Here is a 26,552-nt window from a genome sequence, read left to right as displayed (position 1 = left end):
GCAGATCTATCTATATGTACTGTTCAAGAATCTCTAACCGATCCCGTATATTGTAATGGATATGGCTGTCTGCATTCGCTTTATCTCATAAAACGTTTCATACCCCAGTTGAAAGACTTCGTCTCCCGAGAGAAGTAGCTAGACTGGCACAACAATGCCGTACTTGGTGTGATCGAACTGTTCGAGGCTCGATATACATTCGGCCCAACCATCATCGACCTCCCCTAATTGCCAACCGTCTCCAATCTCAACCAATCCCGTTCTCCCAGCCAATACAACCTTTTGACTTTCATGATATTCGACGGCCAAATCTGGATGCGGCACCCAAACAACTCTCATTCCAGCCCGCCTCCCAGCTTCTACACCAATGACGCTATCTTCAAAGACCAAACATTCTCTGGGCAAAATTGGCTTCTTGTCAGGGCCAGTCGTTGTCGAGTTTAGTGACTGTAGGGCAATTAAATACATGTCGGGAGCTGGTTTCCCTCGACCCTTTGGCACTCTTGGATCGTCGCCCAAAATTCGTTTATTGGGCTGGAAGGAGTCAAGCAGCCGTTTTGTTCCCGGCCTTGACATTTTCAACGCATAACTATGGCTCTTTGTGCTGGACGCCAAGGCCAGCTCAATCCTGTCACCTGAAGAAGCACTGCGCGCACGACTGAGCTTCGACAGAAGCTTCTCCGCACCAGGTAGCGGCTCACAGCTTGGAAACAGCATGTGCATCTGTTCCCTCGATTCACGAGCGAATTGCTCGCGAGAGATGGGTAGCTTTGCCCAGTTGTGGAATAAGTCACCATTCGTCGAATCTGGAATGCCCATGAGCTGGGCCCGAACCGACCGAGTCAGTGTAGGCCTTGAGTACTTTTCTAGAAGCTGGTTCGTGGACTGGGTGATTATATCTTCCGAGTTGATGAGAAGCCCATCCATATCAAAAATGCAAGCACGGATTGGCGGAAAGCTGGTGGCAAGTCATTTTTTTCAGTTTTCCGCTTGTACTTGAATGGCGATGGCCCTGCCACGGACTGCCTTGGATGTCTCTACGTGGGAGCCCTACTTACTCTGCCTCAAGCTGGGCCATAAGTCCTGGTTGATTCAAGGCTGGCCTTGATCCGGTTTGGCAAAGTTGGATATAGAAAGAGATGCGAGTTGCAATTAGGCTTTCAACCTCAACTTCAAGGCGGTGCTTGCTATTTGCCGAGCCTTTTGCTTCTACCCCGCTACCAGCTCCAGCTTATGCAGCGTCTTTTTCCTTAGTTGGCAAAGCTCTCTTAAGCACACTTACAAGGGCTATGATCACTCCGTGTACCGTGGCTACCTTAGGAATGCGAATTGTTATTCCCAGCCTCATTAAAGCGTCGTACATCGGGGCGGCTGCTAAATGAAACCGCTTGGGTGCATTAACAGTTAAACGTGAAATGGGACCCCATGATTTGTGAATCCATTCCCCTGATACCAGGTAGTTGAGCAAATGAAACTCACTTAGTGATCGTCCAATAGTGCAGCTGAAGGAACGTCTTTATCAGACTTCGAGCTAGTACATACCACAAGACCAAACCCCGAGATGCGGAAAACGCTTCATTTACCGTGTTTGCTTCTCGACAGACATTCTTCGAATGCAGATTTCTGTGGCCGGGAAGATATTTTGGAACGTCTTGCGACCGAGCTGTTGCCTTCCAATCACATCGTGACGGATTCGGAGACCTCTCTGCGACAATTTGCGCTTTGCGGATTTGGGGGGGATTGGGAAGACGGAACTAGCTCGCGAGTTCGCCTGGCGTTACAGGGAGTCTTTCGATGCCGTATTCTGGGTCGTTGCAGATGAGATTGCAAAGCTTGACAATCATTTCCAGCAAATCTCGCTGGCTTTGGGGCTTGAAAACTCGTCTGAGTGCAAGAGCCAGGTGGTAAGCAGAGAAGTTGTGAAAGAATGGCTCTCTAATCCTCGAGAGGATATCTCAGCACCAGACGAGTTTGTGCAGCCTGGTCAAACTGGACCAGAGGCGACATGGCTACTCATATTCGACAACGCAGATGATCCAATGATTCTGGCCGACTACTGGCCTCAAGGTAGCGGATCCATCCTGATCACCAGCCGTGACCCAATGGCGAAGAGCATGTTTACGAGAAGACCTCTGGGTCTGAATCTCGCTCCTCTGTCAAAACAAGACAGCATAACCCTCTTCAACCACCTGACCAGCGTTTCCAATGAGCCAGAAGGCGACGCCGCACGAAAAATTACCGATGTACTTGGTGGAGTTTCTTTGGCCATCTCTCAGATGGCCGGCATCATTCGTCGGCAGGAACTTACCCTATCCGAATTCTTAGAGCTGTATGCAAACCATGAAGAACATACCAGCCTTTATGAGACAAAATTCGATACCAATTTGATCACATATCGCCACTCTCTCTCCACTGTTTGGGCATTTGAGAAACTGAAACCTCCAGCTAGACAATTGTTGGAGTTGGTTTCATTTCTCGATCCAGACCTCATTGGAGAAGACCTATTGATGGCGGCATCCATTGAGCTGTTTTCAGATGGCATGCAGTTCAAGAAGAGCAATTACATAGAGGCTCGATCAGAACTCTTACATTCATCTCTACTCTACCGAGATGAGCAGATGCAGCAGATATCGGTCCATCGCCTTGTCCAAGATGCAATTTTAACAACAATGGACAATGAAAAGAAAGAATTAATGTTCGGACAAGTCGCACAAATTCTTTGGGGCGATTGGCCATCAGCCATGCCCAAGCCATCAAAGGACCCTGAGCTGCCCAAGCCCAAATCAACTGGTGGTAGATTGCATGTTGCGAGATGGCCTGTGTGTGCATCGATTTACCCTCACGTTCTAAGGATGCATCAACTTTGGTCAAGTATTCCAGATCTTGCTGAGGCCACCAATCTACTTTTTGCGAAACTACTAAGTGAAGCTGCATGGTTCGTAAAATTCTCTTATGTTGACTTCCCTCTTTCTCTTACTCCGCAGTCTAACAATAACATCACCAGGTATCAAAAAGAGCGTGGACGGACGAAACATTTCGACGGCTTCTTCGACACAGCGCTCAGTATCTGCGAGTCATCAGCACACGCAGATCAGCAAGCCCTACTTGCGGATATCCATTTTTGCTTGGGGGCCATTGCCATGGATGCGAGCGACTTCGACGCAAGTCGCGATCATAAGGAGCATTCCCTTGATCTAGTGTCCAAGATTTGCAAAGAGCTAGGAACTGAAGATGAGCGACTCTACCTCGCCTATGCAGAGCTAGGCATTTCACGTATCCAGGATAAACGGTATGAAGAAGGCGAAGCTCATCTCAAGGAGGCGCTACGCATACGCAAAGCGCTCGGCAACTACATTCCTCGATCAGGCGATGCTAATCTCGGCTGGTCCCTCCTCGCGCAAGGCAAGCTTGAAGAGTGTAACACCCTTCTTCTAGATAGCCTGGCGGGTAGAGAAAAGGCCTTGGGCAAAGATGACAGGGAATCTGTGCGAACTGGGCTGATTCTTTACGCACTTGGTAACCTCCGTGCTGCGCAATATGAATGGGACGAGAGCTTCCAATACCACCAGAGAGCAATGTGCCACATGCTTGCTACAGTAGGAGAAAAAGACTTTTACACAGCAAATATCTCCCACAAGGTCGCCGAGCACTTCATTCGCTTGCATCGAAACGAAGAAGCCATGTAAGTATATTCCCCTTGCGCCCTCAAAACAGAGTACCAAGGCTTTTGTTTTCTAACGCCTACTAGAGCAATGATCAACGGAGCGCTGGATATTTGGTCAGTTGATCCTGCTGCTCATAAGAACGAAATTGCGCGCACGACCTTTCTCAAGGGCAAATTGTTTGAAGCAACAAGCAAGGCGCAAAAGGCTTCCATCGCTCTTCGGGTTGCATGTCGCTTGAGGAAAGAGATTACCAAGGAAGACCAAGATTCGAAGAGCTTGACAATGAAGGATTTTGACGAGATTGTTGCGTTTTGGGCTCGCTGATAGCACGCATGGAAAGCATAATGTACTTGGCGATTCTTGTATCACTAGTTAGTGATTCGGATCAGCCGCTTTTTATTTGATTTGAGCTAAATTATCATGATCTCACGGTACTGCGCTCCTTCTAACCAGTCAATCCCATACCTTGATTCAAGCTGCTCAGTTAACTGAACAATACCGACGCGCTTATAAACATTCAACTCTCCTCTCCGCTGACGCGTCTTCGACAAGACAAGACATACCCTTGGGAAGAGTGCAAAGAGATAGAGTTTTCTTGGCTTGCCACCAATTCGACCTTTGAGAATGTAATCTGCTGAAAACGGTAACCTTACGGACGGTACTTTGCATGAAGAAGCTGGGGAAAGCTCTATCTCAAGTTCAAATGTGGCCATGTCCGTAGGTGGCAGGAAGTATTGTTCGACCAGGTGAGCCGGGCGCAGAAGACCCAAAACGACCAAAACGGCAGAGGAAATCTCGCCATAGTAGTTCTTCCCCTTAGCCGTAGCCTGAACAGATCGAATAATTGGCCGTCTGTACGATGACTCGCGCCGGTGACGGTCGGTATTACGGACGAAACTCTGTCTAGATAAAAGCCAAATGTCCTCCATGTTGGAATATCGAACCCCTATATTCACAGATACCCAGGACCAGGAAGGGCCTATATATTCCTGAGAGCGATAATCTGAGGTTCTGTCAGCTCTCCAGGCCAGATCAAGAAATAGGGATGACCTCCATAGCCCTGCATAATAAGCGCCGAGGAAAGGAGCCATGCGATGTGCAAGGCCTGATAGCGCTGGGAGGCGATCAGTCCGTTTCGTCAAATTCAGCTTAGAGTAGTGCTCAACAATGTCATGCCACTGTTTGACGGGCACAAATGCTTCTTTCACTTTTGAATTGTGAGTCTGTAAGGCAATCTCCCTTGATGTTTCGAGTCTCCGTTCTCGAGCCTTAAATTGATCATCGATCTCGTCAAAATCAGCATCGAGTCTTCCAGCCGATTGTTGCTCATTCACACGTGCTATCACCGACTGTACAGCCTCCTCTCTGCTTGATCTTCCACTTTCATTTCCGGCTTGTAAATTGCTAACTTTCAGTTCTGTTGCAAGCGCGAATAATGACTTCAAAGTCAGATTGTTCGATAACCCGCCGCATTCGCAAATTGTATGTTCACAACATTCCCAAATCATCTCTTGTAGGCAAAAGTGAAGGACTCTTGGCGACAGCACTCGTTCCTGAAATACCCAGGCTCTGGAGAGCAGCGGGTTATCCTGCGTTGGTATCGCTGTTGGATTGGTGGCCCAATGCGAAAGCTTACGGCGAACTTTTAGCCTGCAGGTGTCTTGAGTCAAGTTTGTAAAGTCCAATGAGTGCTCGACATATTCAGCTGGCTGATTTGAGAAACACCCAGTTGAGTTGCAATCGGACCAAGTTGCAGCCAGTGTGAGCCACGAAAGATGGTAAATGTCAGCCATTTTTGCGGATTGTATCTCCCAATCTCTCGGATCGTCTTGAACGATGCAAAGCGCGTCAATCCAGAGGTAGGATATATCGAGCTCCAAACAGAATCGAACAGCATCCTGGAACATCTTAGGAAGCTCGTTCCACGATATTCCCTTTTTTCTATCGCTTAAGTTCGCGATCGTGGTGATAAAGTTGTGATTCAAGCCCCAACGGTGACTGAGAGTAGCGTATTTGCCCAGTTTTCTCTTTTGTTCGCTGACGCAGATCGTGATCTTGCCGTCAAGAGAAGCTTTGAATGAGAGAACCCTGTCTGGTAATGGAGTAGGCTCCAAAGAATGACAGATGTGATCATTGCTACACTGGTCCATTTTTGTTTTCACCCATTCTATTGCTCGTTTGGATAGGGGGTGGCCACTGGGGGTCGGTCTTGGCCAAATTGCTTTCCTCATCATCGGATCTGGGCCTGTGTTGTTGATGAGCATAAGGCGTCATTACATACTTGAAGTTGTTCTTACAAGCTACATCGCTGAAAAACTCCAACACGAGCCTCGGCTTTTCCTTGAGGAATGAGATCTCTAGGAAGAGTGTATCTCCGGAGAAGGCATAAGCATTGATGGTAGAGGTATCTGTCATCACCGACCAAGTCTCATCTTGCATTAGAACGACTCCCTGTAATATAATGGAACAGAACCGGCATTTTTTGACAAGCGCTGCATGCTCTAACTCGTTTGAAGTGAATTCGATGGCAAGCCTCATCCCCGATCTCTTCTGTTTGAGATCATTGCAAACTTCACAGTTCGACATTTCACAATCAGGGCCCTAAAAGAGGAAAAGAACAGCAATTACAATAAACAGCGAGAGTTGCTATGATTAAACGCTGCGCTCGAATGTCTATTTCGTTGAGCTTGGCTTGAGCCATATTTTTCAGTCCTCTGATCAGGCTTCTGCCTGGATTGTATGCCTTGCCTGTAATCACGTGAGCACCTTTGTGTGGTTTGATCTTGCCTGATAGATTCGGATGGGCTCATTCCTACTGGGCGGGAACCGTACAGAGTACATGTTCTTTTAGGAGTCGAGCCACCTAACTTTACAAAACACACGAGGCTTGGGGGAAGCTTGAGAAGTGATAAGTCTGAACGCCATAAAAAAGACTATAAAGAGAATAATGAATCGGAGGAATCTCAACAACGCTCGGGGGATTCCGTCAATGACTAAAGGTGTTTTCATCGGCAAAATGATTTTTGAGGGTTGGATACGGTCATCTTTAAATGCTTTGCGCAGGGATATGACACCAGTAGCAAAAGCTTACAAGAGAGTGGGAAGAGAAAAAAGGCAGATTTATTGTATTTATAGCTTTAGAAGAGGCAAATTGCAAGGCACTTCAACGCTATAACCAAGTCAGCAGAGTCATGACAACCAGATTAACCCTTCTGCCGAACAGGAATTGCTGCCTTGTGGCTTGGCGGGAACCCTGTGTCAGTGCATCGCAAGAGGTCTGTGTCAAACTCACAAGGGTTGAGATCTCAAGTGCTTTGCCTCAGAGCACGGGCCGCAATCCTTCTACGACGTACTACACGCTGTCAGTGTGAGATGACGACAGTTTACCTGTGAAGGAGCTGACACAGACCTCAGACCGGATGCCTGGATGCGAGGTAATCGTTGTTACCGCCAGGCCCTTGCTAATTTACCATGTCAGATCAGTGAAGGCATCTGGATTGCTCACAACAGAGTGCGGAGAACCCAGTCGTGAGATGGTATTGGATGTTGCTTAAAACGAGTAGCGGACACGACCGCAGCCTGTCCAGCGGCAGAGCCGGCGGGAATGCGCGCCACGACAGCTTCGCAGAGGATTACACGATTGCTTATTGGGCAATATCAGTGTAGTATGCGTAATGTCAATCTTGAAGTGAATTAAATTTTGTTCCTACATTCTTCTTTCGCAAACCGTCTAACCGCTGGCAACTCCCTCCCGACAATATTCTTGATAGGCCGCTGAATTGGTCTGGATCCATGAGATATATCGCCGTCAACAAGGCGTACTGCCATGTTGCTACCCTAAACGAACTCGCGGTTCTTGGAGAAGCGAAGTGGCACGGCCGAGCTATTCGAGTAGATGGGATTGAGCTAGGAATAACTTCTACTCAAATAGCATTCACCTCAGTTTATTCAATTACCTAATAAATAACCACGAAGCTCTAGTTTCAATATCTTTACGGCCAGAAGGTCGGGCAGAGTCACCCATTAACAATCTATGTATTAGGTTTTCGCCTATGAATACTTAGTTTCTAAACTGTTCTGCACTTTGAAGTCTAGATTAATCAATAACGTTGTCAACCAAATACTTCATGGTTCCAAATAATAATATGACTATCCATCAGCTGTCTCTAGGTTCTGGTCCAGCCCCATCTAAAGGGTTGTTTCATCTAGGCGTTGAGGTACCTAAATTTCCGTCGGGTTGCGCTTTAGGGACTATTGCGCTCGGAGTTACGGGCTGCAAAGAGTATATTATTTGCCAATTGTAAGAGAGGGCATGAGATAGTACCCAGTATAACAAGCCGAATCTCCCGACTCGAATGCCGGGATCATTTGGATTATCATCGTAAATCATTAGCAAAGCTAGGTTGAACTGCCCAAGATGACTGCTTCTTCTCAAAATGGGCCATGTCTGCATGGGAGCTGCTATTCAAGGCTTGGCGTTATCAAGCGTGGAAGCCAACGGGCCGTTAAAGGCCACAAGGGTTGGTATGCAGGGAAGCGGAGGATCAAAACCCAGGGATCGCAAAGCCAATGCGCGTACCAAGTTGCAGCATGAGCACCTATTGCACCGACTGGTCTCGAGTATTATACGCACATAATCCTGACGCCTGTGCCCATATTTCTCGCATTCCCCGTTTTTCTATCCCACGCCTTGCAGGGATAAACCCCAGCACTTAGTCGCGAGCTCTTCGTGCTGAGTACATGTCAGACTCTAAACATACACCTAACTCACGGTATGTCAGTAATGGTCGGTATTGCCACTGGCACTAGGTAGTTGTAGCCAGGTACAAAGTGCAAGACGCCCGTCTGGGTGTACATTTTCAGTTTAAGCGAAGCAGCTTAAAAAGCGCTGAGTCCGTATCTCAGCACTAAATAACTATCAAGGTGCTCTCTATCATGTGATGTTCAGTTCAATACGGGAATGTAACATTAGCTGATCCCAAAGGTGCTGTACAAGGGCCAGGAGCCTTGTATTTTTCATGTTGATTACGACGCAAAGATGCAACATTATATGCTCCATGTATAGAAGTCAATGCCACCATGGTGGACTATACAGACTGAAAGCAAAACTTCCGTGCTGATCCACAAGCTGATCCTGGCTGGTTAATTTAGCGAGGTAGGCGGATGGATAGATCTTTGGACAAGGCCCATGGGTTGACACACTTAGACTGATGATTTTACATATCGGATTCCTAATAAACGTCTCTCTGACTCTTCTTTCCACTTTCTTTTAGTTTTTTGCTCAATTAAAAAGGTCTCTTTGGCTTGTTTCGAATGCTGGTCTAATCGTGTAAATTTCGTAGTCTGCCTCATACTCAGACCTATTGGGGATTGTCTTTAAGTGCTATATTTTACAAATTTGCAAACTAGACGAATCTATGTATATAATGAGCGGGCTCAAAATATCGGCGCAAAAGGTAGCTGATATCCTGGCACATGTGGCTCAGGGATTGATCACCATCCTCTTTCGGTCAACATCCGGGTTACACTGATGATCAGGCACAACCTAGGAAATATTGTGACATCATTCGCAAATTCATGCATCCAATATTCCAGCGCCACGTGCGTGGGGAGCTTTAAAGATCTTCTTGCAATGGGCAAGGAATTGAAAGGAATAGAGATGGTTAAGACCTCTCGACACCTTCACTTGGAGCCTCATTTCTAAAGCGGCGCTTAACGCAATTATACGTGTACTTCTACTCTTAAATATCTGTATCTGTATAAAGGTTTATGATCTCGAACGATGGTTATAAGATTCTATAATTAATGAGCGTGTAATATAATGCATCATAGAAGTTCTCCTAGCCAGCGCCCTTAGTTTGAGGCTATAGCTTGACCGCCATCTTATGTACATGTATTGACTTCTCATATGAGCGCATTGGAGTGATTCGAACTTGATTGTACGTAGGTATTTAGCAGATGTGGTCAACAGACCTGCTTGGGTATCGGTATGTACGTATTAAATAATAATTGAAGATATATACATTGGCATCATTTGTGTGCCATTATTTTGCTTCGATTTCATGTTGGACATAAATCACGCCCCGCGTGTCTGTCATAGCTTTGACTGCCGTCCCAGATTCGATCTTCGTAGTTACGGATGCGAGCTCCATTCCGTTCATCTGGTTAAACCCGTTATCGAAACCATCTTCAATCTGGCTGTAATGCTTTTTGCTGTGAAGGCCAGTCTTACTATCAACTTTGGATGCGTTTCCACTCTGGCTGCGCGTAGCTCGATCGGATGGGCTCGTTAATTTGGTGAGAACCGGCTTGACGTAGCTTTTGAGAAGCGGTCCAAGGGTAGGAATACAAGCAGCAATTACTCCGAGCCATAGTTCGAGAAGACTGATCAGTCCAATGTCGTAGAGATTGAAGACAAAGTCGGTGTCGTGGAGAGTTGCAATGGTGAATTGTAGTCGCCACGCCATAACACCAATCGTGCTAGTAAAGTTAGCCACTGACACTTGTACTCAAATGCCAACATTTTCTCAATGATCCTTTTTCAAAAGAATTTGAGAGAAATGAAGAGTAAACCAGGGGAAATGCTCACATGAGACCGATGCTAAACATGACAGAGACCACCAATTTCGATCGCGTCGCCAGCTGAAGTTTCCATAGGACCGGTAGAGGTAGAAATACGATTATAATGTCGATAACCATATTTAGCGACACCGAGGTCAGCTCTTGGATAACGAGATCTCGGCATGATCCTCCCGGATGCGGGTTCCATTGCTGATCGATCGGTTTACACTGAGTCATGAAGAGGACGAAAAAGGCGATGCCGTAGCAGCCAACAACCCCCATCATGATATGCGCCTGCCGCTTGAACTCTTTTGTGCTAAAGACTCTCGTATACAACCAGAGAACCGAGAATTTGATGAAGACCGTTCCGAGAAGCCATGTTACTCCACTCGCGAGGATAAGCTGGTCGGCGCCCTTTAGTTTGTGATACAAAGCGCGGCGATAAAGTGTTCGTAGAAGCGTACCTTGAACTGAACTCCGAACTCGTATGGATTAAGTTCGCCCGTGTGCTTGCCTAGCCCATTGAAGATGGCCCAAATGACTACTCCTTCCAATGCAATGGTGTTGGCCTGATGGTTGGACACAAAAGATTGACATTAGCATTGCAGAACGATTGCTGATATATTCACACCCGTAGACTTTCAATCGAGCGTAGAGATGTCCCGAAAAAGATGTTACTTACAAGAGCAAACACAATCATGGCATCGTCAGGAAATATTCTGCGCCTAGAAATCGTCGCCGCCCAGAAGCGCAGCGATATGATGATTATGCACACCACCGTGAACACGCACAGCCATATCAAGAGGTCAATCCCTCTCTTGCCAGCAGACATTTTCGCAGCTGGCTTCGCGTGGCGCGGTGGATGCGATGAGGTGGACTTGTTGGTTGGTTTTGAGGGGTCAAAGAAGCGTTGGCCGGGTTCATTCCTCGTGGCCCAACACCATCGCATATATGTAGTATCCTGACTGCAGGACTGCAGGACAAAGAACCATGCTCCGCATATCTGCAAACGGCGCACGAGCGCCTGGGGCGATGCTACCACAGATGCCTATCAGTGCTGGCATTCAGGTCAGTATAGGTCTCAAGGGTCATGGATGGTGTGGAGAGGGAGGGGTGGCAGTCCCGTTGCGCCATGGCTATGCAGCTACTGTATGCACATACCTCTCAGACTCCGTGGTGGTGTGGCACGGGCATGAGGTTGTCTCTTGAAAGCTGCCCGTTATAGAACCAACACGCTCCAGTGCTGTACTCTTTATCCGTGTACCACCTCGCAGTACTCGTAGCGCGCCTACTTTGCAACGGTATGCGGCAAGTATCCCTAGTCAGACGGGTGATGGACAGATACCCTGTCGCCGTCTGATTCTCCACGCAAGACAAGAGCAGGCATCCTAGAACGGAAAGTCCGTGTGCTATCAGCTCTGGGTGATTGGCGTAGACGCAAAATGCCGTCTCTTCACGCACTGATCCTTCCTGCAAGTAGCAGTAGGAACACTTTGTCCTGCTAGTGGCAGCTTACACGGCAGAGAGCCATCTCCACCTGGCGTGTAGACGACGCAAATACTTAAGAGCCCATCCTGGACGGGACCGACTCTCCCCTGGTTTCTGGTAGACTGGGAAAAGGAAAAAGCCACGAGCTCTTGCTAGCAGCTCGTAAGCCGGACATCATATCAGCCCTTTGCAAGCATTGATCCGAACTTGCCACGAGGCCCACAGGGTATAATCGACATCACTTCGTTCACCATGCAGCCCCCATTGCCCTCTGCGACGCCGACTTGGCGCAACGATACGTATGCCGCTATTTCGCCCTCGAAGCCTGAGCTCAGCGCTTCCGGCAAGACCGTTGTCATCACCGGCGCAGTAAGTCAAGTCTGAGCTCTCTGTTTCACTTGCGTTGTGTTCCGTGGCCAAACCCCAGCCACCACTTCCCTCCCTCCAGCACCTTTTGCCAGGCATTCAGCGGCCATATGACGATCCTCCCCCACTTCGCTACACGCATGTCAGCCACGGCCCCGTATTTGGTGCTAGAATGGTGCAATTGCTGGGGGCGAAATCCTTCCACCCTTGCAACTAGCTCTGTGTATGCTAAGCTTTTGCGTCTGAAAGGGAACCGGTATTGGACGAGAAACCGCCGTGGCATTTGCAGCTGCCGGAGCTGCGCACGTTGCTCTGCTCGGACGAAACAGCGACTCGCTGAAGCAGACAGCCTCTGCGCTGCCCTCTTCCGTTACGACTTCGTCCCATGTGGTCGATGTCACACAGGAGGATGCTTTGGCTCAGGTGGCCAAGGCAATTGGCAAATGGGACGTGCTTGTCCTAGGCGCCGGCTACGTATCTTCGCCGTCTACTATCGCTGCCTCCGACTTTAAAGAGTTTTGGCAGAGTTTTGAGGTAATACTGCTATTCTCGTTTTAGCAACAGGACGATGGTATACTAACTGCTTCCTTTTTCTTCTTCCCTCTTAATTAGACTAACACAAAGGGAACGTATGCATCGCTTCATGCCTTCTTGCCCACGGCCAACGCTGCCCATGCGTCGGTTGTGGCGCTGACCACGGGCACCACCGCCCTCCCAGCTTCCATGGTGCCGGGCCTATCCGCTTACATGTCTTCGAAACTCGCACAGACGAAGCTTATCGAGTTCTTGGCTCTCGAACACCCTAATCTATTTGCCGCGACCCTGCATCCGGGAATGGTCGAGACTGGAATCTTTACCAAGAGCGGTGCCTCGGCAGACAGCCTGCCGATGGACAAAGGTGCGTGACAAATTTCCCGTGCTTTTTTTTTTCTTTTTTTTCGTTTCACGGGAGTTTCGAGACATAGAATCTAGAACACGGATCTAACGCAATGATGCTGGCAGTCCAACTTCCGGCCCATTTTACTGTCTGGTTGACAAGCCCTGAAGCATCCTTCCTAAATGGTCGTTCGGTCTGGGCGAACTGGGATGTAGATGAGCTCAAGGCAAAGAAAGACGCTATCCAACAGAGCCAGCTCTTTACTGCTGGCATCAACGGCTGGCCATTCGCTCCATAAAGGGTTTTATATAGGCATGCAATAGCAATAGTTTAAATTGAAGCTCAAACTTTAACTGTAGCCCACACAGTCGTGATTTACTGCACAAGCTAGTATGGGAATAGTTGAATTGACTGCAAGGCTCAGTGGTATCTTCTCATAACTAAACTGTATACTAGTGAAATTGGGTAAAGCCCCTTGCTACTATGTAGTACCAGTTCTTATCTCAAATTGTAATTTCAAGATGCCTGGATTTGATGTAAATTGATCTCTCACCGTTTCCAGGGCGCTCAGGCTATCATCCCCTGGTGCAGGTCGGAATCGATAGTTCTTCAAGATCCTTGCCAACACGAACTTCATGGTATCCAAAGCCAGGGTTTTCCCAAGGCAACTGTGGTGGCCGGTGCCAAACGGTGCATAGGCCGCCGGGTTAAGAACCATTTCGGGACGAGTGGTCCAACGCTCAGGGATAAACTCCGAGGCCTGCTCAAAACAGTCCTCAACTGGTAACTCGTCTGTTAGTGCAGGTTCTTCCAGATTTGCTCTGTTGAGCAATTTAAAATAAAAAAAGAGCAGGAAAGAAAATTAAGAGAATGAATAGGACTTACGTCTTCCAATTGTGTATCGGGGAGCAACAATGGTAGTGTGAGGGGGGATAAACCTTCCACCGATGGTAAGGCCAGTGTCAGACGTCTTTCGATTGCCGCCTGTTAGAAGTGCGGGGTGCAAACGAAGTGACTCCTTTATAACGGCGTTGAGATGCGGAAGATTGACGAGAGTCTTGAGATCCAAAGCATCTACATCCTTGAGTTCTTCGTAGATCTGATCTGTGTGCTCTGGGTGCTTGCCGAGCTCACAGAGTACAGCAATTAGAGCAACTGCCGTTGGTTCGCTAGATCATTTCATGTTATTAAGGCTTCTTATTAGACTTATGCACCTTGGGTATCTCACCTTCCAGCCACAATAGCTAGTAAGCTATCTCCTGCTGCCCAAAGAAACTTGTCGCTTTCAAAAGCATCTCGGTCTTCGGCGTCTTTCTCCATCAGGTAGTACGCCAGATCTTGCGACTGGTTAGAACTACCATTTGTGAGTCTGTCCCTCATTTGCGACTGGCACCATGCAATGATATCAAACCAGTCTTTCAGGACACTGACCCGCGGGGCAAGATCGAAAGCGATATGTACGAGCCATGGCAATGGAGTCATTGGGCCCAGCAGAGACAGAGCGCGCTGTAAACGGACAATGATGTGGTGCCATTTCTGGGTCTCCAGCATGCCAAAGGATTTGCTGAAAACAAACTCGCCCATGATGTCAAAGCCAAACCAGAGAAGTAGGTTTCGCATGTCTGTGATTTTCCCCGACTTGGCATCTGCCTCGATGCACTGGTCAAGTTTATCGACATACTTGAGGATTTTGGCTTCATGCTCCAAAAGTGCTACAAATTTTTTTTTAGTATAAATAACGGAATAGAAGCAAGGCGCTGAGGACACCAACCCTTTGTTGTAAAGCCGCTGTTCCATTCGCGGCGACGTGCTGCATGGAGTGGTTTATACCGCGTTGTGACAAGTGACATGCTCGGGTGTATAATGTCATACCATTCCGCCTTGGCACACTCAGAGCGTGGCCCATCAACTGCCATGAAGACCTCTGGATGGAAAACCGTGATCTCGGCTGGACCTAGATAGCGGGCAGTTCAGCAACTCACTCTATACGCTTCATCTTGTTCGGCCATTCATACCTGTCCTCACAAATGCTCCATACTTTTTGTGCAGCTCGTCCAGCACAAGATGATTTTTCGAGTTTCTGGCTGCCCAAACATGCCATATTTTAGTAACTTTTGCATACCAAGGCCCCGGATAACCAGCTCTGGTCAATGGATGTAGAATCGTTCGATACACTAGAATGCTGGCCACAAGGCCAGCCAAGTACCCATAGGCCCAGGTTGCGAGTCCGTGAAAAATCTCTCCTGCCAGGGAGTCTTGCAAATTGTTTGCTAATATAGGGAATGCGATATATAGAGCACAGAATTGAAGGAATATGTGAGGGGCTTGGAGGTGCCATTCACTCTTGATGAAGATGGTGACGTGAATAATGATGCCCGATAAAACGCCCACGGCAACGAGAAGAGCTTCTCTGTGGGCGCGACAAAGTTCAAGTGCTTCCATTGTGGATTGACAGTCACTCAATTATCATGATTATCGAAGGTCTATGGACAAATGCAAAGGGTACGAAAAGGTAGGTGTATTTTATGACCCAAGATTTGCTCGATACCTAGGTACTGGGTGTCGGCATAGCCCGAATCCTCAAAGGAGGTGTGTGTAAGTAGTGCATGTATTACCAGGTACCTAGTACTACTGCCTTTCTTTATCTGTACGGAGAATATTCACCCTACAGACTAACCGACCTTCTATCTACGGCAATCCGGTAGGCTAATACTTTAGCTTGGATTTACCCTTTAGACTGGAATAAGGTCTGTACCAAAAGTCAAGTCAGTAAAGTACTAAATGACTTTGACAGCGTGCCTGATACTATACACGGCCCGTAGCCGCGGCGCTCTGTGTTCTCCACACGGCCAAGAATTAGCACAAAGCGGCTAATTGTCTTTCTTTCTGTGATCAGCTGACTAAAGCTAAGCGAGAAGCTACTGCAGTGAGTGTACGTTGTTGCTAATTCTAGGCCTCTTCAAGCTCAGTTGCTTTCAGTAGAGAAAGCCATGACGGATAAACTACAGGTGAGATAAGCAGTTTGGCAATTGACAACCAACGCGATCTTGAGTTGTATTAGCCTGCTTAGGTACATACTTTAGAAAACTCGGCCAGTATTAGCCAACTTCACAGCCTTGCTTCGCCAACCCACAAATCTGCCGACGCCGCTCTGACACTTTTAGTTTTTTGTTTACTCATAACTTAGTGAGCTTGTTGGCCCTTCTGTCGGTCCAACTGGTGGATCCTGCCGATATGAGGAGTCGCTAGACAGCTGCGTGTTGGTAATGCGCGTAGCCACAGAGTCGCAGCGCTTGTCCTTGTGGTGTGACAGGAAATGACACGGCATATGGTAGGCTGACAGCATGAAGATGGTGCTAAAAAGTGCCGGCGGAAGTTTAGGAATCCGACTTGTAGATCTTTGTGATATTGGCCCGTCTCATAAACACCAAATACTAAAAGTAGAATGCTGCGGAGTCCAGCATCTTGAGAACTGCCAAGTTGAGCCACGCTTTGTGAATGATCTACGGGGCACGGTCAGAGCGTCTCTCGATGTGGCTAGTATCTGAAGCCTTGCAAGGTTCATCCAGACTCCGCAGATAGTTGTACATGGATGGATCCATGCAGACGCTATGGCCAAATCCCACGCAACATGACAGAATATCGGTACACCAGACGCACGGCCAATCATAGACGCAACCCACGCCTCGTTGACGCAATTTGGAACTGGGAACATGCCGCTGGCCTTGCGAGATGCGTCTCCCCTGTCGGTCGTACATACTCGCCAGCATGTAACCGTACACCTTTGTCGATCAGACCAAGTTGCATGCAGCTATATCATTTCACTTTACAAATGCGTTGATAGTTTATAAGCGTTGGTCACACTTAAAGGTGAGAGCGAGGGCTGTGTTGGTGCAGCCACTACCAGGATCATACAGCCTGCAGGATCATGCAACCCCTTCTCCGGTGGCGGAGGTAAGCTATCTGCGATGCGAGCTGCGAATAGATCAGACGACGGAGCAAGGCCGAGCTTTTTCTCCTCGCAGAGACATCACCGCAGTTACTCCACCAACATCCGCTCGTGTTGGAGGTAAAGAGCAACCCGTTAGCTCCATGAAGGCCGCAGCTCGAAATAGATATCTGTAGAAGCTGTTGCTATCTCTGCAAACTCTCTGGCCGACCGAAACGAGGCACTTTCTGAATCATTCTAGACAAACACCTACTCACCCATCCCAATCAAAATGTCCAGCTACGACTACATCATCGTTGGTGGCGGAACTGCAGGCCTAGTGCTCGCAGCACGTCTCACTGAAGACTCTTCAAAGCGGGTCCTTGTCCTTGAGGCAGGCGAGGATCTTACCGCGGATGCACGTCTGTCGGTTCCCGCCATGTGGCCGACGCTGCTGAATACCGACGCAGACTGGAAGTTCAAGACTGTCCCTCAGGTAAGAGATGGATGAGCAGCCACCGGCAACTAGGGATTTGCTGCTGACCGAGACCACATCAGGCTGGCTTCAACAACCGTGAGATTGCCTTCCCTCAGGGCCGGCTCCTTGGTGGTTCAAGCGCTCTCAACGGCCTTTCGTTTACACTCTCCACCAAGGCCAATGTGGACGCCTGGGCCAAGCTTGGGAACCCCGGCTGGGACTGGGCCAGCTTTTCCAAGTCACAGGCTAAATCATACACCTTGACCTCCGGGCCGGCTGCAGGTACAAGTGGCTCTGGACCACTCCAGCTGAGCTTCCCAAAGGATACCGACAATCAGTGGCCCAAGATCTGGCAGCAGACCATAGCCGCCCTGGGATTCAGCAAGGACGGCAACCCCTACACCGATCAGGTCTGTGGGCCAATATTTGTGGCCGACGCCATTCACCCGGCCACAAAGACAAGGAGCTACGCTGGAAATGCGTATCTTGAGCCTGCTCGTGACCGAAAGAACCTTACCATTGTGACAAAAGCGGCCGTTGACAAGATTATATTCACCAAAAACGGCGATGCTGTCACAGCCGAGGGCGTCAAGTATACCAAGGATGGTGCAGATCTTACTGCTACCGGCACGGAGATTATCCTTACAGCGGGAACAATCAACACTCCCAAGATTCTTGAACTGTCAGGGGTTGGGGATGCACGCCTCTTGACGAAACTGGGCATTGACGTTGTCATTGACAATCCCAACGTTGGAGAGAACTTGCAGAACCACCCGTTATGCGGTCTTAGTTTCCAGGCCCTCGATAGTGAGGAGACAATGGACGGCCTTGCACGCCAAGATCCGACGGCTCTTCAAGCTGCCATGGCCGCTTATGGGCAGCAACTCGGACCGTTTGCAAGAAGCGGCACCAACGCCGCAGCTCAACTCCCGTTCCCGGGTATTCAGTCCGCCAAAGGCAAGGCTGAAGTTGAGAAGCTCATTGCAGAGTACATTGCCCCTGGCAGCCGCGGAGACACTCCCTTCGCGGAAGCCCAAGCCGACTTTGTGCGCTCGGTTCTCACTTCCACCGAGGAGCCTTCTGGCTACTTCATGTCGTTCCCTGGCTATGCGTCGTTCAACCACGATGGGACAATGGCACCTCCTCCACCGGGCACCGAGAAGTATTTCTCCATTGCCTTAATGCTGACGCACCCACTTTCACGCGGATCCGTCCATATCAAGTCTGCTTCGCCGACATCGACTGAGCTAGACATTGATCCTCGGTACTTTTCTCATCCGTTGGACATCGAGGTTCTTGCACGGCATCTCCGTTTCATTGAGTCCATCGCCAAAGCCGAGCCGTTGGTCAGCCACCTCCAAGTTGGTGGGAAGCGAAATACGGCTGCTGAATCCGCCGGAAACTTTCTGGCCGCGGAGACCGGCCTCGAACAAGCGAAGGATTACCTGCGTCAAACGGCAGTGGGCGCGCACCACTTTACTGGAACCTGCTCCATGATGGCTAAAGAGCTTGGGGGCGTGGTGGATTCCAAGCTCCGACTCTATGGATGTCCCAACCTGCGCATTGCCGACGCCAGCATCATCCCGCTGACGCCAAAGGCGAATCCTCAAGCGACTGTGTATGGTGTGGCCGAGCATGCGGCAAGCATCATCAAGGGCGAGGTCTAGAGCGCTGGTGCTAGCAATGAGTGTGTGCCTTGGGCTAAACAAGAAGAGCCGGTAGATCCGGCAAATAACAGATGATCTGAATAAAACACAAATTCCGTATGATAGGTCGTACCTACTACTGCTTCACATGTCACATATTAGTTTGAGTTCTGCTTGCCGTTTTGATCAGAGAGTGCATCATTCGTAACCCACTGCTACAGGCGCGCGAGCCGCATAGAGAAGCTTCCCTGGAGTAATCCATGAAACACCCCCGGAGCACCCTTGTCAATAGTAAACAGTAGTACCGAGCACCAGGATATGGTACCAGATAAGAATGCCTTTGCACAGGGCTCCGCTCTAAACGCCGCCAGTCACACCAGCCTGGGCAAGGGACGGCACGGTACTCTCCCGACAATTGCTAGTGGTGTTAGCCCAAGCACAAGTGTGTGTGTGCTAGTGGCAGCTTACTTCGGACGGAGGATCATCTGTCATGATGCTGGATGAGCACCTAGTGCCGGTATCGTGGGTCGTATAGTGTATCTTGCCAAAATAGAGCGGTACATGGAACAGTACCGTTGACCTGTTTGGTAGATAGTTCGCAACGCAAACTATATCAAAATTGACAAAGTGCCTGGCGAGATTTGCACAATGCTGTCACTTTTGCCTAATTCAGTATAGAAAGGAATAAGCTCCAGAGGCGTGGGTAGCGGTTATACCTATGCGCTTTGTCTTTTGTAACATTGTGAAGTTGACGAGAGGGTGTGAAGGTAGTGGACGAGAGCCAAACCACTCCACAACGTGTTCCCTCGCCGCAAAAAGAACAGACGAAAATTGGACGAGAATATGATTAGATGTGGTGTAAAATGCTACCGAGAATAGAAGTCTGTGGTGTAAGCATTTTGAGTGACATAGCCGAGGAAGGGGGCGAGGCCGTCCTGTGGCATATTCAAAATATGCCTTGCTCCATGGTACGAGTATATACTCGGAGATCTATCTCTCCCGGTATGCCATTAATATTCCTTTACTCTCCTAGTGCCCCAAGAATTAGCAGATGAGGTTGTCAAAGGCCTTTCAAGATTTGTCCAGTTTGACCAAGTCATCAAAAACACTGCTCTTCATCATCAGCTCCTTCACAATGGAAAAAGTTCAGGATATCGTGTATCCCAATGGGAGACGCCAGCTTACCGCTTTTTCTGCAATCTTTTACATCCCGTACCTCATCTGGGAGTTTACAGAAAGTAACTTTCCAACATTCGTCATCCCAAACACGACGTTTGGCATGTTGGGCGCTTTGGCGGCCTCTCACCTTGCTGATGGACAAGCCCCTTCCCTCTGGCAACTAGTCCAAGCTTTCCCCATGGTCATTGCATTCAACTGGTACAATGTTCTCATCTTCGACCTTGCGAACCAACGATCGGAAGAATCTGTCAAGGAAGACTTGATCAACAAGCCGTGGCGGCCGATACCATCCGGCAAAATCACCGGAGAGCAGACCAGACGGTCAATGCTCATCGCGGTTCCGATTGCTCTCGCGCTCAACTACTATCTTGGCGTTTGGAGAGAGGGAGTCTTTATACAGATCCTTACGTGGCTCTACAACGACCTGAAAGGTGGAGACGAGGTCGTCAGAGACCTGATCATCTCCATTGCTTATGGCTTCTTCAACCACGGCTCACTGCAGATTGCGCTCGGGGCACATACGACTGTCAACCAGGGCGGATTGACATGGATAGCCATCATCAGCGGAATGATCCTTACCACCATGCAGGTGCAAGACCTCAAGGACCAGGACGGCGATCGAACACGGGGACGCTTATCCATACCGTTGCTGCTGGGCGAGAGGTTCTCGCGCGTTTCTATTGCTGTTTTTGTTGCTCTGTGGTCTTGCGTCTGCCCTTTGTTCTGGAAGCTCGAGATTTGGGCATATACTTTGCCGTTGGCAGTTGGAGGCGCCGTTGCTGCAAACGTGTTGCTGCGACAGACAGTCAAAGCGGATGACCAGTCTTGGAAGATGTGGTGCTTTTGGTCCATGTGTCTCTATTCAATGCCGCTGTTTGCTGCATTGTAACTCTCCCGGTGGCAATTTCAGAACAGGAACCGCTGTCGACTATTCAGTTGTCCAGGCTCTCTTACAACTACTTGTGGAATACCTTCCATTTACAACTATGGAGCCCACATTATGACTTTCTCATCATTCAGCAACTTGTTTCAGGTCAAAAAGTGTATTTGTTAGCAAGAGGAGTTTTAGTTTTTTTTTGTTATATTTGTTATTTTTTTCTTTTTTCTTTTCTTTTGTTACCATGACTTTCACTGGCTTCGATAGAGGCCTTTTACATATCACCTTGTTAAATTGTACAAATAGCTGTGAGAATAAAATTATGAGATCCCAACGTTGGGTTTGCTACTTGAACTACTAAGAAATCTGATGTGACTATCCTTTTCACCTGAATAACTCGAATCGGCATAGAAGATCGGGTACTCCGAGTCAACGCTCGTATCTACAGGTGCAATAAGAGTACAAACGGCAGGCAGGCACGTGTATGTAGGTATTCTCGTACCGTACAACGGCCCGGGACGTATTAGGCAAAGACCTATTCGTAAACTGTTACTCCTGCATACTGCAGGTCCTTCATTCTGCTTGTGTTAAAATCGCTCATGAGACTTGGTTCGAGACCGCGGCATGGAATGTAATATAGGCCAGGATATAGATAGAGTGCAGCATTAGTCCAAGTCCGCGGCCAATACGACAAGGAACGGAAGTGCTTTCAACGTCAAACATGGGGGCTGCGCGTCTCCGGGCCGTATTTTCGTTGCATCAAGAAGCAAGTCGCACCAAGGTGGCTTGATATACACGTAACTATGCAATGCAACACCGACTCGGCTTCGTAAGTTGTTCGTAAGTCAACTAAAAGTCACAGTACACAACATACAAACACAAGATGTGAGCCTAGAGAAGCTAGACCAGTCGTCAATCGCCATCTAAGCGGTATGGCTAATAGGAAGCGGATTGAGTTCCAATAAAACATCCAATAGAAGCCCGTCGCCAATACACGCAGAAGTGGCTGCATGGGCTTTGCGTAAGCGACTTTCGAATCCGACCGGCTACCTTCCGCTTCGGGCAGCCCCCCGCGGGTAACGGGGATGCCTACAGGCAGTCTTACCACCCTGTCGTCCTGCAAAGCAAGGGCTGATATCTCACCGTTGTAGCGGCGGGGCGTCATCGTTGCTTGCAGATGGTGCTAATAAGGCGCAACTAATTTGCCTGAAAAGCCACCGAGCATAGACGCTAGCAAGTATTACTTGTATATGCCGCTGGCCGGATGGCTGACATTGCACGGCGCAGAATTGTCAATGCGTTCGCAGCAGGCATCCGTGTTATCGAAACGGATGAAGCAGTAGGTATTACAAAGTTCCCAGCATGGGGGACCTGCTGCCTTTGCGTACATGTATATGTTGTCAAATTGCGGGGGGTTTCACTCTCATCCAGCCGGACGCTCACTACTGTGCATGCACTATTCAATGCTTGTAAGCCCAAATGGAAAAGCGGTTATATGCTGTGCCTTGGCCCTCCGCTTCCTGAATGCCTTTGCACGAGCAAGTTTCATTGAGAACAGACGCAGTGCTTCTTGCAAAGAAGCCGTCAATGAAGTTATCTAAGCAATACCAAAGGGCAATAGGGTATCAAGACAATATGTACAGATGTACGCTGATAGGCATCTAAAGTAGGAGCATCTATATGCAGTGCCACTGAGATAACAATACAGTACTACCCGTATTTACACTCCGGCCGTAGTGAGGGTATCTCGCTATGATATGAAGTATGAAACGTCAATAAGTTTAATTAAATGATAATTGATAAACTGGTGATGATAGCTTCTAGAAGGCAACAACTCAAAATCCCACTTGGGAATCCTACCGCCACCACATGAGGCGTGGGCCTGCATTTCACCCCGCAGACTATTTCATCCACGACCAGAGCAGTAACAACGCTTGGCGATGGATGGATATGTAGTAATGTAAGAATCCCACTTTCAGTATAATGCCTATTCGTTCCGCTATCTCGCTCAAGTTATGGCTTGTATGTACGATGGTCCTCGTTTACTCTCTTTGCCAGCGTAATGATCCATTTGACGGCTTTTCTAGAAGGATCGCTCATTCGCTGCTGTCTAGTCTGCTCAATGTTTGGATAACATCCAGATAGCCAAGATTAATACGTATATACAGTTCCACGAAATAGCATATGTTTCTTGGGTTTATGTAAACCTTCCACTCAATTCTTTAAAGTCTTCTGTATCATTCCCTTATCGAGCCTGCTCTCCTCACCAATCAACCTGACCCGATTCCTTGCTCTTGTGGACCTTGCTGTAACCCATCCTTCAGCCGCGGCTGATGCAAATCTCCCTGAATCACCTGAATCGTCGCCAACTCGCCTTCTGGTTCGCTCCGTCTCTCCATCTTCACGTGGCATCTGGCCACGACAAAACGCCCATGCGCGTGGCATGCCGTCTTCCGTCCCAGAATCCAGACTGGAGCAGGCCATGCGCCTTCTGCATCCACCATCCACCATCCACGCCTTGACATTGGCCCGACCTGAATGGCCGACCCGACCAACCTGAACGGTGTGGCTCGACTTAGTTGCTGCATGGCGTTAGTGGACAATCAAAAACGTGGTTTCCACATGGCCCCCGTCGAGAAGATGCAGCCATGACCCTGGCTGCCGGGCTAAAGATCCCTCCCCATGACCCGCAACCACTCTCCCTTTTTCATGGCTTGGAATGTTCTTTGCTTATAACAACTTTCTTCTCGAGATCTTCTACTCTAGCCATCTTGTGGTTTTCATTATATAGTCCAGGTCCAGCCGGTAGCTGTTCCTGTCCAAATCACCACATTGAACTCTTACACATTCCTCAGCATGGCTCGGCTCATCTCTTTCTTGGCCATCCTGCCGGCTTTGGTATCTGCAGCTGCCATCAACACGACTTGTGTCACTGAGTCGAGTTGCCGCTGCTTACCGTCAGATCCGTGCTGGCCATCCAAATCAGAATGGACTGCCTTCAATAAAACGGTAGGAGGCCGACTTATAGCCACAGTCCCCATCGGTAGCGTCTGCCATGACTCTGCTTTTGGCTCCTACAACGCTCAAAAGTGCGACGCCTTGAAGTCCGTGTGGGACTATCCCGCCACGCACATCGCGTCCTCCTCCGATCCCATGGCGCCGTTCTTCGCCAACGTCAGCTGTGATCCTTTCACGGCGCCTAGTGCGAGATGCATCGTCGGCACCCTTGTCCAGTACAGCGTCAATGCCAGCTCCAGCTCCGACTATCTGGCCACCATTAAATTTGCACAGCAGAACAACATCCGCTTAGTGATTCGAAACACAGGCCATGACTACTACGGCAAGTCCTCGGGAACCGGAGGCCTGGCTCTCTGGACCCATTTTCTCAAGGACATCTCGCTCGTCAACTACAAGCAAAGCTACTACACCGGCAAGGCGCTCAAGGTTGGGGCTGGCGTCCAAAACTCTGAAGCACTAGCTTTTGCCCACAAGAATGGCCTAATAGTTGTTACTGGAGATGGCGGATCGGTTGGCTATGCAGGTGGTTACAGTCAGGGTGGTGGACATGGACCAGTGGCCAGCAAGTTTGGCATGGCCGCCGATCAGGTCCTCGAGTGGGAGGTCATTACTAGCACCGGCCAGCATCTTGTCGCTACTCCTTCTCAGAACACTGACCTTTACTGGGCTCTCTCCGGCGGTGGTGGTGGAACTTATGCTGCTGTTCTGTCCATGACCGTTCGAGCTTTCGCTGATATGCCAAGCTCTGCCGCTAATCTTACAATTACCAACCAGGGAATATCTGACGATGCTTTCTACGCAGCCGTCCAAACATTCCTCACGACGCTACCCAGCATTGTTGACACTGGTGCAACTGTTGTCTACCTGCTTGCCTATGGACTGTTCCTTGTACAGCCTATAAATGCTCCCGGTGTAAGCAAAGCACAGCTACAGACGCTTCTCAACCCTACGCTGAGCTATCTACAGAAGCAAAACATCCCTTACGGCAAGTCTTCTGCATTGGCCCTCGTGTCTGTATGTGAATCTAATGTATTGGATGACAGACTTCCACATTGACCAGTTCTCTACATTTCTGGATAGCTTCAACGCCTACAACCCTCCCCCCTAACGTTACTGAGTATAACATTGGTGGGCGTCTCATCCCACGAACGTTGCTCGAAAGCCAATCAAGCGCCACTTCGCTTGTAAACGCTTATAGATTCATTAACGAGGCCGGCGCTGTCATCTCCGGTGTGAATGTCAACGTCAGTAACGGCACCAAGGTTCCAAACGCTGTCAACCCCGTCTGGCGGACATCCATTACAAGCAATGTCATCGGAGTGTAAGTTGTCTAAGAGTCGACTTTACATATATTGCTTGATTTGCACTTGCTTACGTTTCACTCACAGTCCATACGATCCGCTCAACTTTCAGAATAACATTTACGCCCAAAACAATGTCACAAATGTTCTGATTCCCAAGTTGGAAGCTCTGTCTCCTGTGCAGGGTGCCTACCTGAACGAGGCCAACATGCATCAGCCTAATTTCCAAAGCGTCTTCTATGGTAATAATTACCAGACTCTCAAGTCGATCAAGAACAAATACGATCCTACAAGCACATTTTATGGTCTTACTGCAGTTGGGAGCGACGATTGGACGGTGGACAGCGTTACTGGGCGCCTGTGTCCTGTCTCGTAAGTATATATTTCTGGGGTATATTGCCTCACGTACATAGCTAAGATTATTTATTTACACATGTTCAACACAAAATTAAAGTCCTAATGATTATCCTTGGAATCCCATTGCCAGTGCTCAACAGGGATAGCAGAGTAAATACTTTCTTCACTGGATCACTGATGAGTTACGCGAATGGTGAGGCTACAATAAATTTCAGCAGAAGAGGTACTTTTATTGATCCAAGAAAGAAGTCCTGTTCTCTCTTCCCTCCTTTTTCCTTTTTTATTCCTTTTTGAAGTATTCTATTTACAGAACAGTCTTTTCGATCATTGTGATACCATACTTCTCCTTGAGCTCCTTCATGATAGGATTGTTGATCTTGGCAGACATAGGAGCCAGAACACCCTTCTCCGACAGCGTTCCGTCCAAGACCTGCTTAGTAGCGACGGCACAAGGCACACCTACCAAGCGCGCCATGCTTGAATACCCCTCGGGGTTACCGTAATCAACTAGGGTGGAAGTACGAGTCTCGCGAGAGCCATCTTTGTGCTCGATCTCAAACTTGTGCTGGAGCATGACCATGTCGCGCTCATTCTCCTCATATTGCATCTTCTGCTCAAGAGTGGCGCAGAGGGTATCGAGAGAGTTGCCACGAGGAGTAATCTTCTCATCAGAGAAGATACCAATCCATCGGAGACCAGAGAGAATTCGCTCACGGTCCTCATCAGAGTCGAAATCGGCTCTTGAAACAATGGCAGCTTCCAGGTCTTTGGGCTCGGAAGAAGAGATGCCGAGAACGGCTTTGGTAGCCTC

At 48.7% G+C, this 26,552-nt stretch overlaps 10 protein-coding genes across 10 annotated transcripts; 5 read left to right on the top strand and 5 right to left on the bottom strand.

The window, feature by feature from the left end:
• Positions 1-42: 42 nt before the first annotated feature.
• On the bottom strand, positions 43-1,191 carry TrAtP1_006302 (uncharacterized protein). Its single transcript, XM_014082926.2, has 2 exons — positions 1,059-1,191; positions 43-958 (listed from the first exon to the last, which is right to left on the bottom strand). Exons 1-2 carry the CDS (start codon positions 1,076-1,078, stop codon positions 139-141), a joined length of 840 nt encoding a protein of 279 aa, XP_013938401.2. The 5' UTR covers positions 1,079-1,191; the 3' UTR covers positions 43-138.
• Positions 1,192-1,284: 93 nt separating this feature from the next.
• On the top strand, positions 1,285-5,802 carry TrAtP1_006301 (uncharacterized protein). Its single transcript, XM_014082925.2, has 3 exons — positions 1,285-2,935; positions 3,005-3,682; positions 3,749-5,802. The coding sequence occupies exons 1-3, from the start codon at positions 2,040-2,042 to the stop codon at positions 3,987-3,989; spliced, it is 1,815 nt and encodes a 604-aa protein (XP_013938400.2). The 5' UTR covers positions 1,285-2,039; the 3' UTR covers positions 3,990-5,802.
• On the bottom strand, positions 4,076-6,799 carry TrAtP1_006300 (uncharacterized protein; the record flags this gene model as incomplete). The annotated part of the gene is made up of 2 exons (XM_066113059.1): positions 5,963-6,799; positions 4,076-5,910 (listed from the first exon to the last, which is right to left on the bottom strand). The coding sequence occupies exons 1-2, from the start codon at positions 6,249-6,251 to the stop codon at positions 4,076-4,078; spliced, it is 2,124 nt and encodes a 707-aa protein (XP_065969145.1). The 5' UTR covers positions 6,252-6,799.
• A 2,839-nt stretch (positions 6,800-9,638) lies between these two features.
• On the bottom strand, positions 9,639-11,837 carry TrAtP1_006299 (uncharacterized protein). Its single transcript, XM_014082923.2, has 5 exons — positions 11,388-11,837; positions 10,909-11,283; positions 10,691-10,795; positions 10,255-10,628; positions 9,639-10,145 (listed from the first exon to the last, which is right to left on the bottom strand). The coding sequence occupies exons 2-5, from the start codon at positions 11,173-11,175 to the stop codon at positions 9,710-9,712; spliced, it is 1,182 nt and encodes a 393-aa protein (XP_013938398.2). The 5' UTR covers positions 11,176-11,283; positions 11,388-11,837; the 3' UTR covers positions 9,639-9,709.
• On the top strand, positions 11,838-13,328 carry TrAtP1_006298 (uncharacterized protein). The gene is made up of 4 exons (XM_014082922.2): positions 11,838-12,083; positions 12,330-12,614; positions 12,693-12,978; positions 13,083-13,328. The coding sequence occupies exons 1-4, from the start codon at positions 11,967-11,969 to the stop codon at positions 13,253-13,255; spliced, it is 861 nt and encodes a 286-aa protein (XP_013938397.1). The 5' UTR covers positions 11,838-11,966; the 3' UTR covers positions 13,256-13,328.
• On the bottom strand, positions 13,329-15,516 carry TrAtP1_006297 (uncharacterized protein). Its single transcript, XM_014082921.2, has 5 exons — positions 14,973-15,516; positions 14,729-14,911; positions 14,186-14,669; positions 13,843-14,126; positions 13,329-13,737 (listed from the first exon to the last, which is right to left on the bottom strand). Exons 1-5 carry the CDS (start codon positions 15,397-15,399, stop codon positions 13,439-13,441), a joined length of 1,677 nt encoding a protein of 558 aa, XP_013938396.1. The 5' UTR covers positions 15,400-15,516; the 3' UTR covers positions 13,329-13,438.
• Positions 15,517-16,964: 1,448 nt separating this feature from the next.
• TrAtP1_006296 (uncharacterized protein) lies at positions 16,965-19,747 on the top strand. The gene is made up of 2 exons (XM_014082920.2): positions 16,965-17,381; positions 17,444-19,747. Exons 1-2 carry the CDS (start codon positions 17,178-17,180, stop codon positions 19,028-19,030), a joined length of 1,791 nt encoding a protein of 596 aa, XP_013938395.1. The 5' UTR covers positions 16,965-17,177; the 3' UTR covers positions 19,031-19,747.
• A 313-nt stretch (positions 19,748-20,060) lies between these two features.
• Positions 20,061-21,077, top strand: TrAtP1_006295 (uncharacterized protein; the record flags this gene model as incomplete). The annotated part of the gene is made up of 1 exon (XM_014082919.2): positions 20,061-21,077. One exon carries the CDS (start codon positions 20,061-20,063, stop codon positions 21,075-21,077), a length of 1,017 nt encoding a protein of 338 aa, XP_013938394.2.
• A 2,734-nt stretch (positions 21,078-23,811) lies between these two features.
• Positions 23,812-25,842, top strand: TrAtP1_006294 (uncharacterized protein). Its single transcript, XM_066113058.1, has 3 exons — positions 23,812-25,068; positions 25,127-25,404; positions 25,472-25,842. Exons 1-2 carry the CDS (start codon positions 23,922-23,924, stop codon positions 25,189-25,191), a joined length of 1,212 nt encoding a protein of 403 aa, XP_065969144.1. The 5' UTR covers positions 23,812-23,921; the 3' UTR covers positions 25,192-25,404; positions 25,472-25,842.
• A 203-nt stretch (positions 25,843-26,045) lies between these two features.
• On the bottom strand, positions 26,046-26,348 carry TrAtP1_006293 (uncharacterized protein; the record flags this gene model as incomplete). The annotated part of the gene is made up of 1 exon (XM_066113057.1): positions 26,046-26,348. The coding sequence occupies one exon, from the start codon at positions 26,346-26,348 to the stop codon at positions 26,046-26,048; it is 303 nt and encodes a 100-aa protein (XP_065969143.1).
• Between the last annotated feature and the right edge of the window lie 204 nt (positions 26,349-26,552).

Source organism: Trichoderma atroviride, chromosome 3 (assembly GCF_020647795.1).
Source record: "Trichoderma atroviride chromosome 3, complete sequence".
NCBI classification, from domain to species: Eukaryota; Fungi; Ascomycota; class Sordariomycetes; order Hypocreales; family Hypocreaceae; genus Trichoderma; species Trichoderma atroviride.
This window is presented reverse-complemented; position numbering and strand designations above follow the sequence as displayed.

What these genes read in the sequence shown, in the direction of transcription:
- TrAtP1_006302 (XM_014082926.2), bottom strand. Translation starts at nt 1,078, where the DNA reads ATGGCCCAGCTTGAGGCAGA. An exon ending in ATGGCCCAGCTTGAGGCAGA is followed by an intron (nt 959 to 1,058) that starts GTAAGTAGGGCT and finishes ACTTGCCACCAG; the next exon opens with CTTTCCGCCAATCCGTGCTT.
- TrAtP1_006301 (XM_014082925.2), top strand. Translation starts at nt 2,040, where the DNA reads ATGATTCTGGCCGACTACTGGCCTCAAGGTAGCGGATCCATCCTGATC. An exon ending in CTACTAAGTGAAGCTGCATG is followed by an intron (nt 2,936 to 3,004) that starts GTTCGTAAAATT and finishes TAACATCACCAG; the next exon opens with GTATCAAAAAGAGCGTGGAC. An exon ending in CATCGAAACGAAGAAGCCAT is followed by an intron (nt 3,683 to 3,748) that starts GTAAGTATATTC and finishes AACGCCTACTAG; the next exon opens with AGCAATGATCAACGGAGCGC.
- TrAtP1_006299 (XM_014082923.2), bottom strand. Translation starts at nt 11,175, where the DNA reads ATGCGATGGTGTTGGGCCACGAGGAATGAACCCGGCCAACGCTTCTTT. An exon ending in AGTTCGGAGTTCAGTTCAAG is followed by an intron (nt 10,629 to 10,690) that starts GTACGCTTCTAC and finishes GGCGCCGACCAG; the next exon opens with CTTATCCTCGCGAGTGGAGT. An exon ending in ATGTTTAGCATCGGTCTCAT is followed by an intron (nt 10,146 to 10,254) that starts GTGAGCATTTCC and finishes TAACTTTACTAG; the next exon opens with CACGATTGGTGTTATGGCGT.
- TrAtP1_006298 (XM_014082922.2), top strand. Translation starts at nt 11,967, where the DNA reads ATGCAGCCCCCATTGCCCTCTGCGACGCCGACTTGGCGCAACGATACG. An exon ending in AGTTTTGGCAGAGTTTTGAG is followed by an intron (nt 12,615 to 12,692) that starts GTAATACTGCTA and finishes CCTCTTAATTAG; the next exon opens with ACTAACACAAAGGGAACGTA. An exon ending in CAGCCTGCCGATGGACAAAG is followed by an intron (nt 12,979 to 13,082) that starts GTGCGTGACAAA and finishes TGATGCTGGCAG; the next exon opens with TCCAACTTCCGGCCCATTTT.
- TrAtP1_006297 (XM_014082921.2), bottom strand. Translation starts at nt 15,399, where the DNA reads ATGGAAGCACTTGAACTTTGTCGCGCCCACAGAGAAGCTCTTCTCGTT. An exon ending in TGGAGCATTTGTGAGGACAG is followed by an intron (nt 14,912 to 14,972) that starts GTATGAATGGCC and finishes CCCGCTATCTAG; the next exon opens with GTCCAGCCGAGATCACGGTT. An exon ending in CAGCGGCTTTACAACAAAGG is followed by an intron (nt 14,670 to 14,728) that starts GTTGGTGTCCTC and finishes AAAAATTTGTAG; the next exon opens with CACTTTTGGAGCATGAAGCC.
- TrAtP1_006296 (XM_014082920.2), top strand. Translation starts at nt 17,178, where the DNA reads ATGTCCAGCTACGACTACATCATCGTTGGTGGCGGAACTGCAGGCCTA. An exon ending in AGTTCAAGACTGTCCCTCAG is followed by an intron (nt 17,382 to 17,443) that starts GTAAGAGATGGA and finishes AGACCACATCAG; the next exon opens with GCTGGCTTCAACAACCGTGA.
- TrAtP1_006294 (XM_066113058.1), top strand. Translation starts at nt 23,922, where the DNA reads ATGGCTCGGCTCATCTCTTTCTTGGCCATCCTGCCGGCTTTGGTATCT. An exon ending in GAAGCAAAACATCCCTTACG is followed by an intron (nt 25,069 to 25,126) that starts GCAAGTCTTCTG and finishes ATTGGATGACAG; the next exon opens with ACTTCCACATTGACCAGTTC.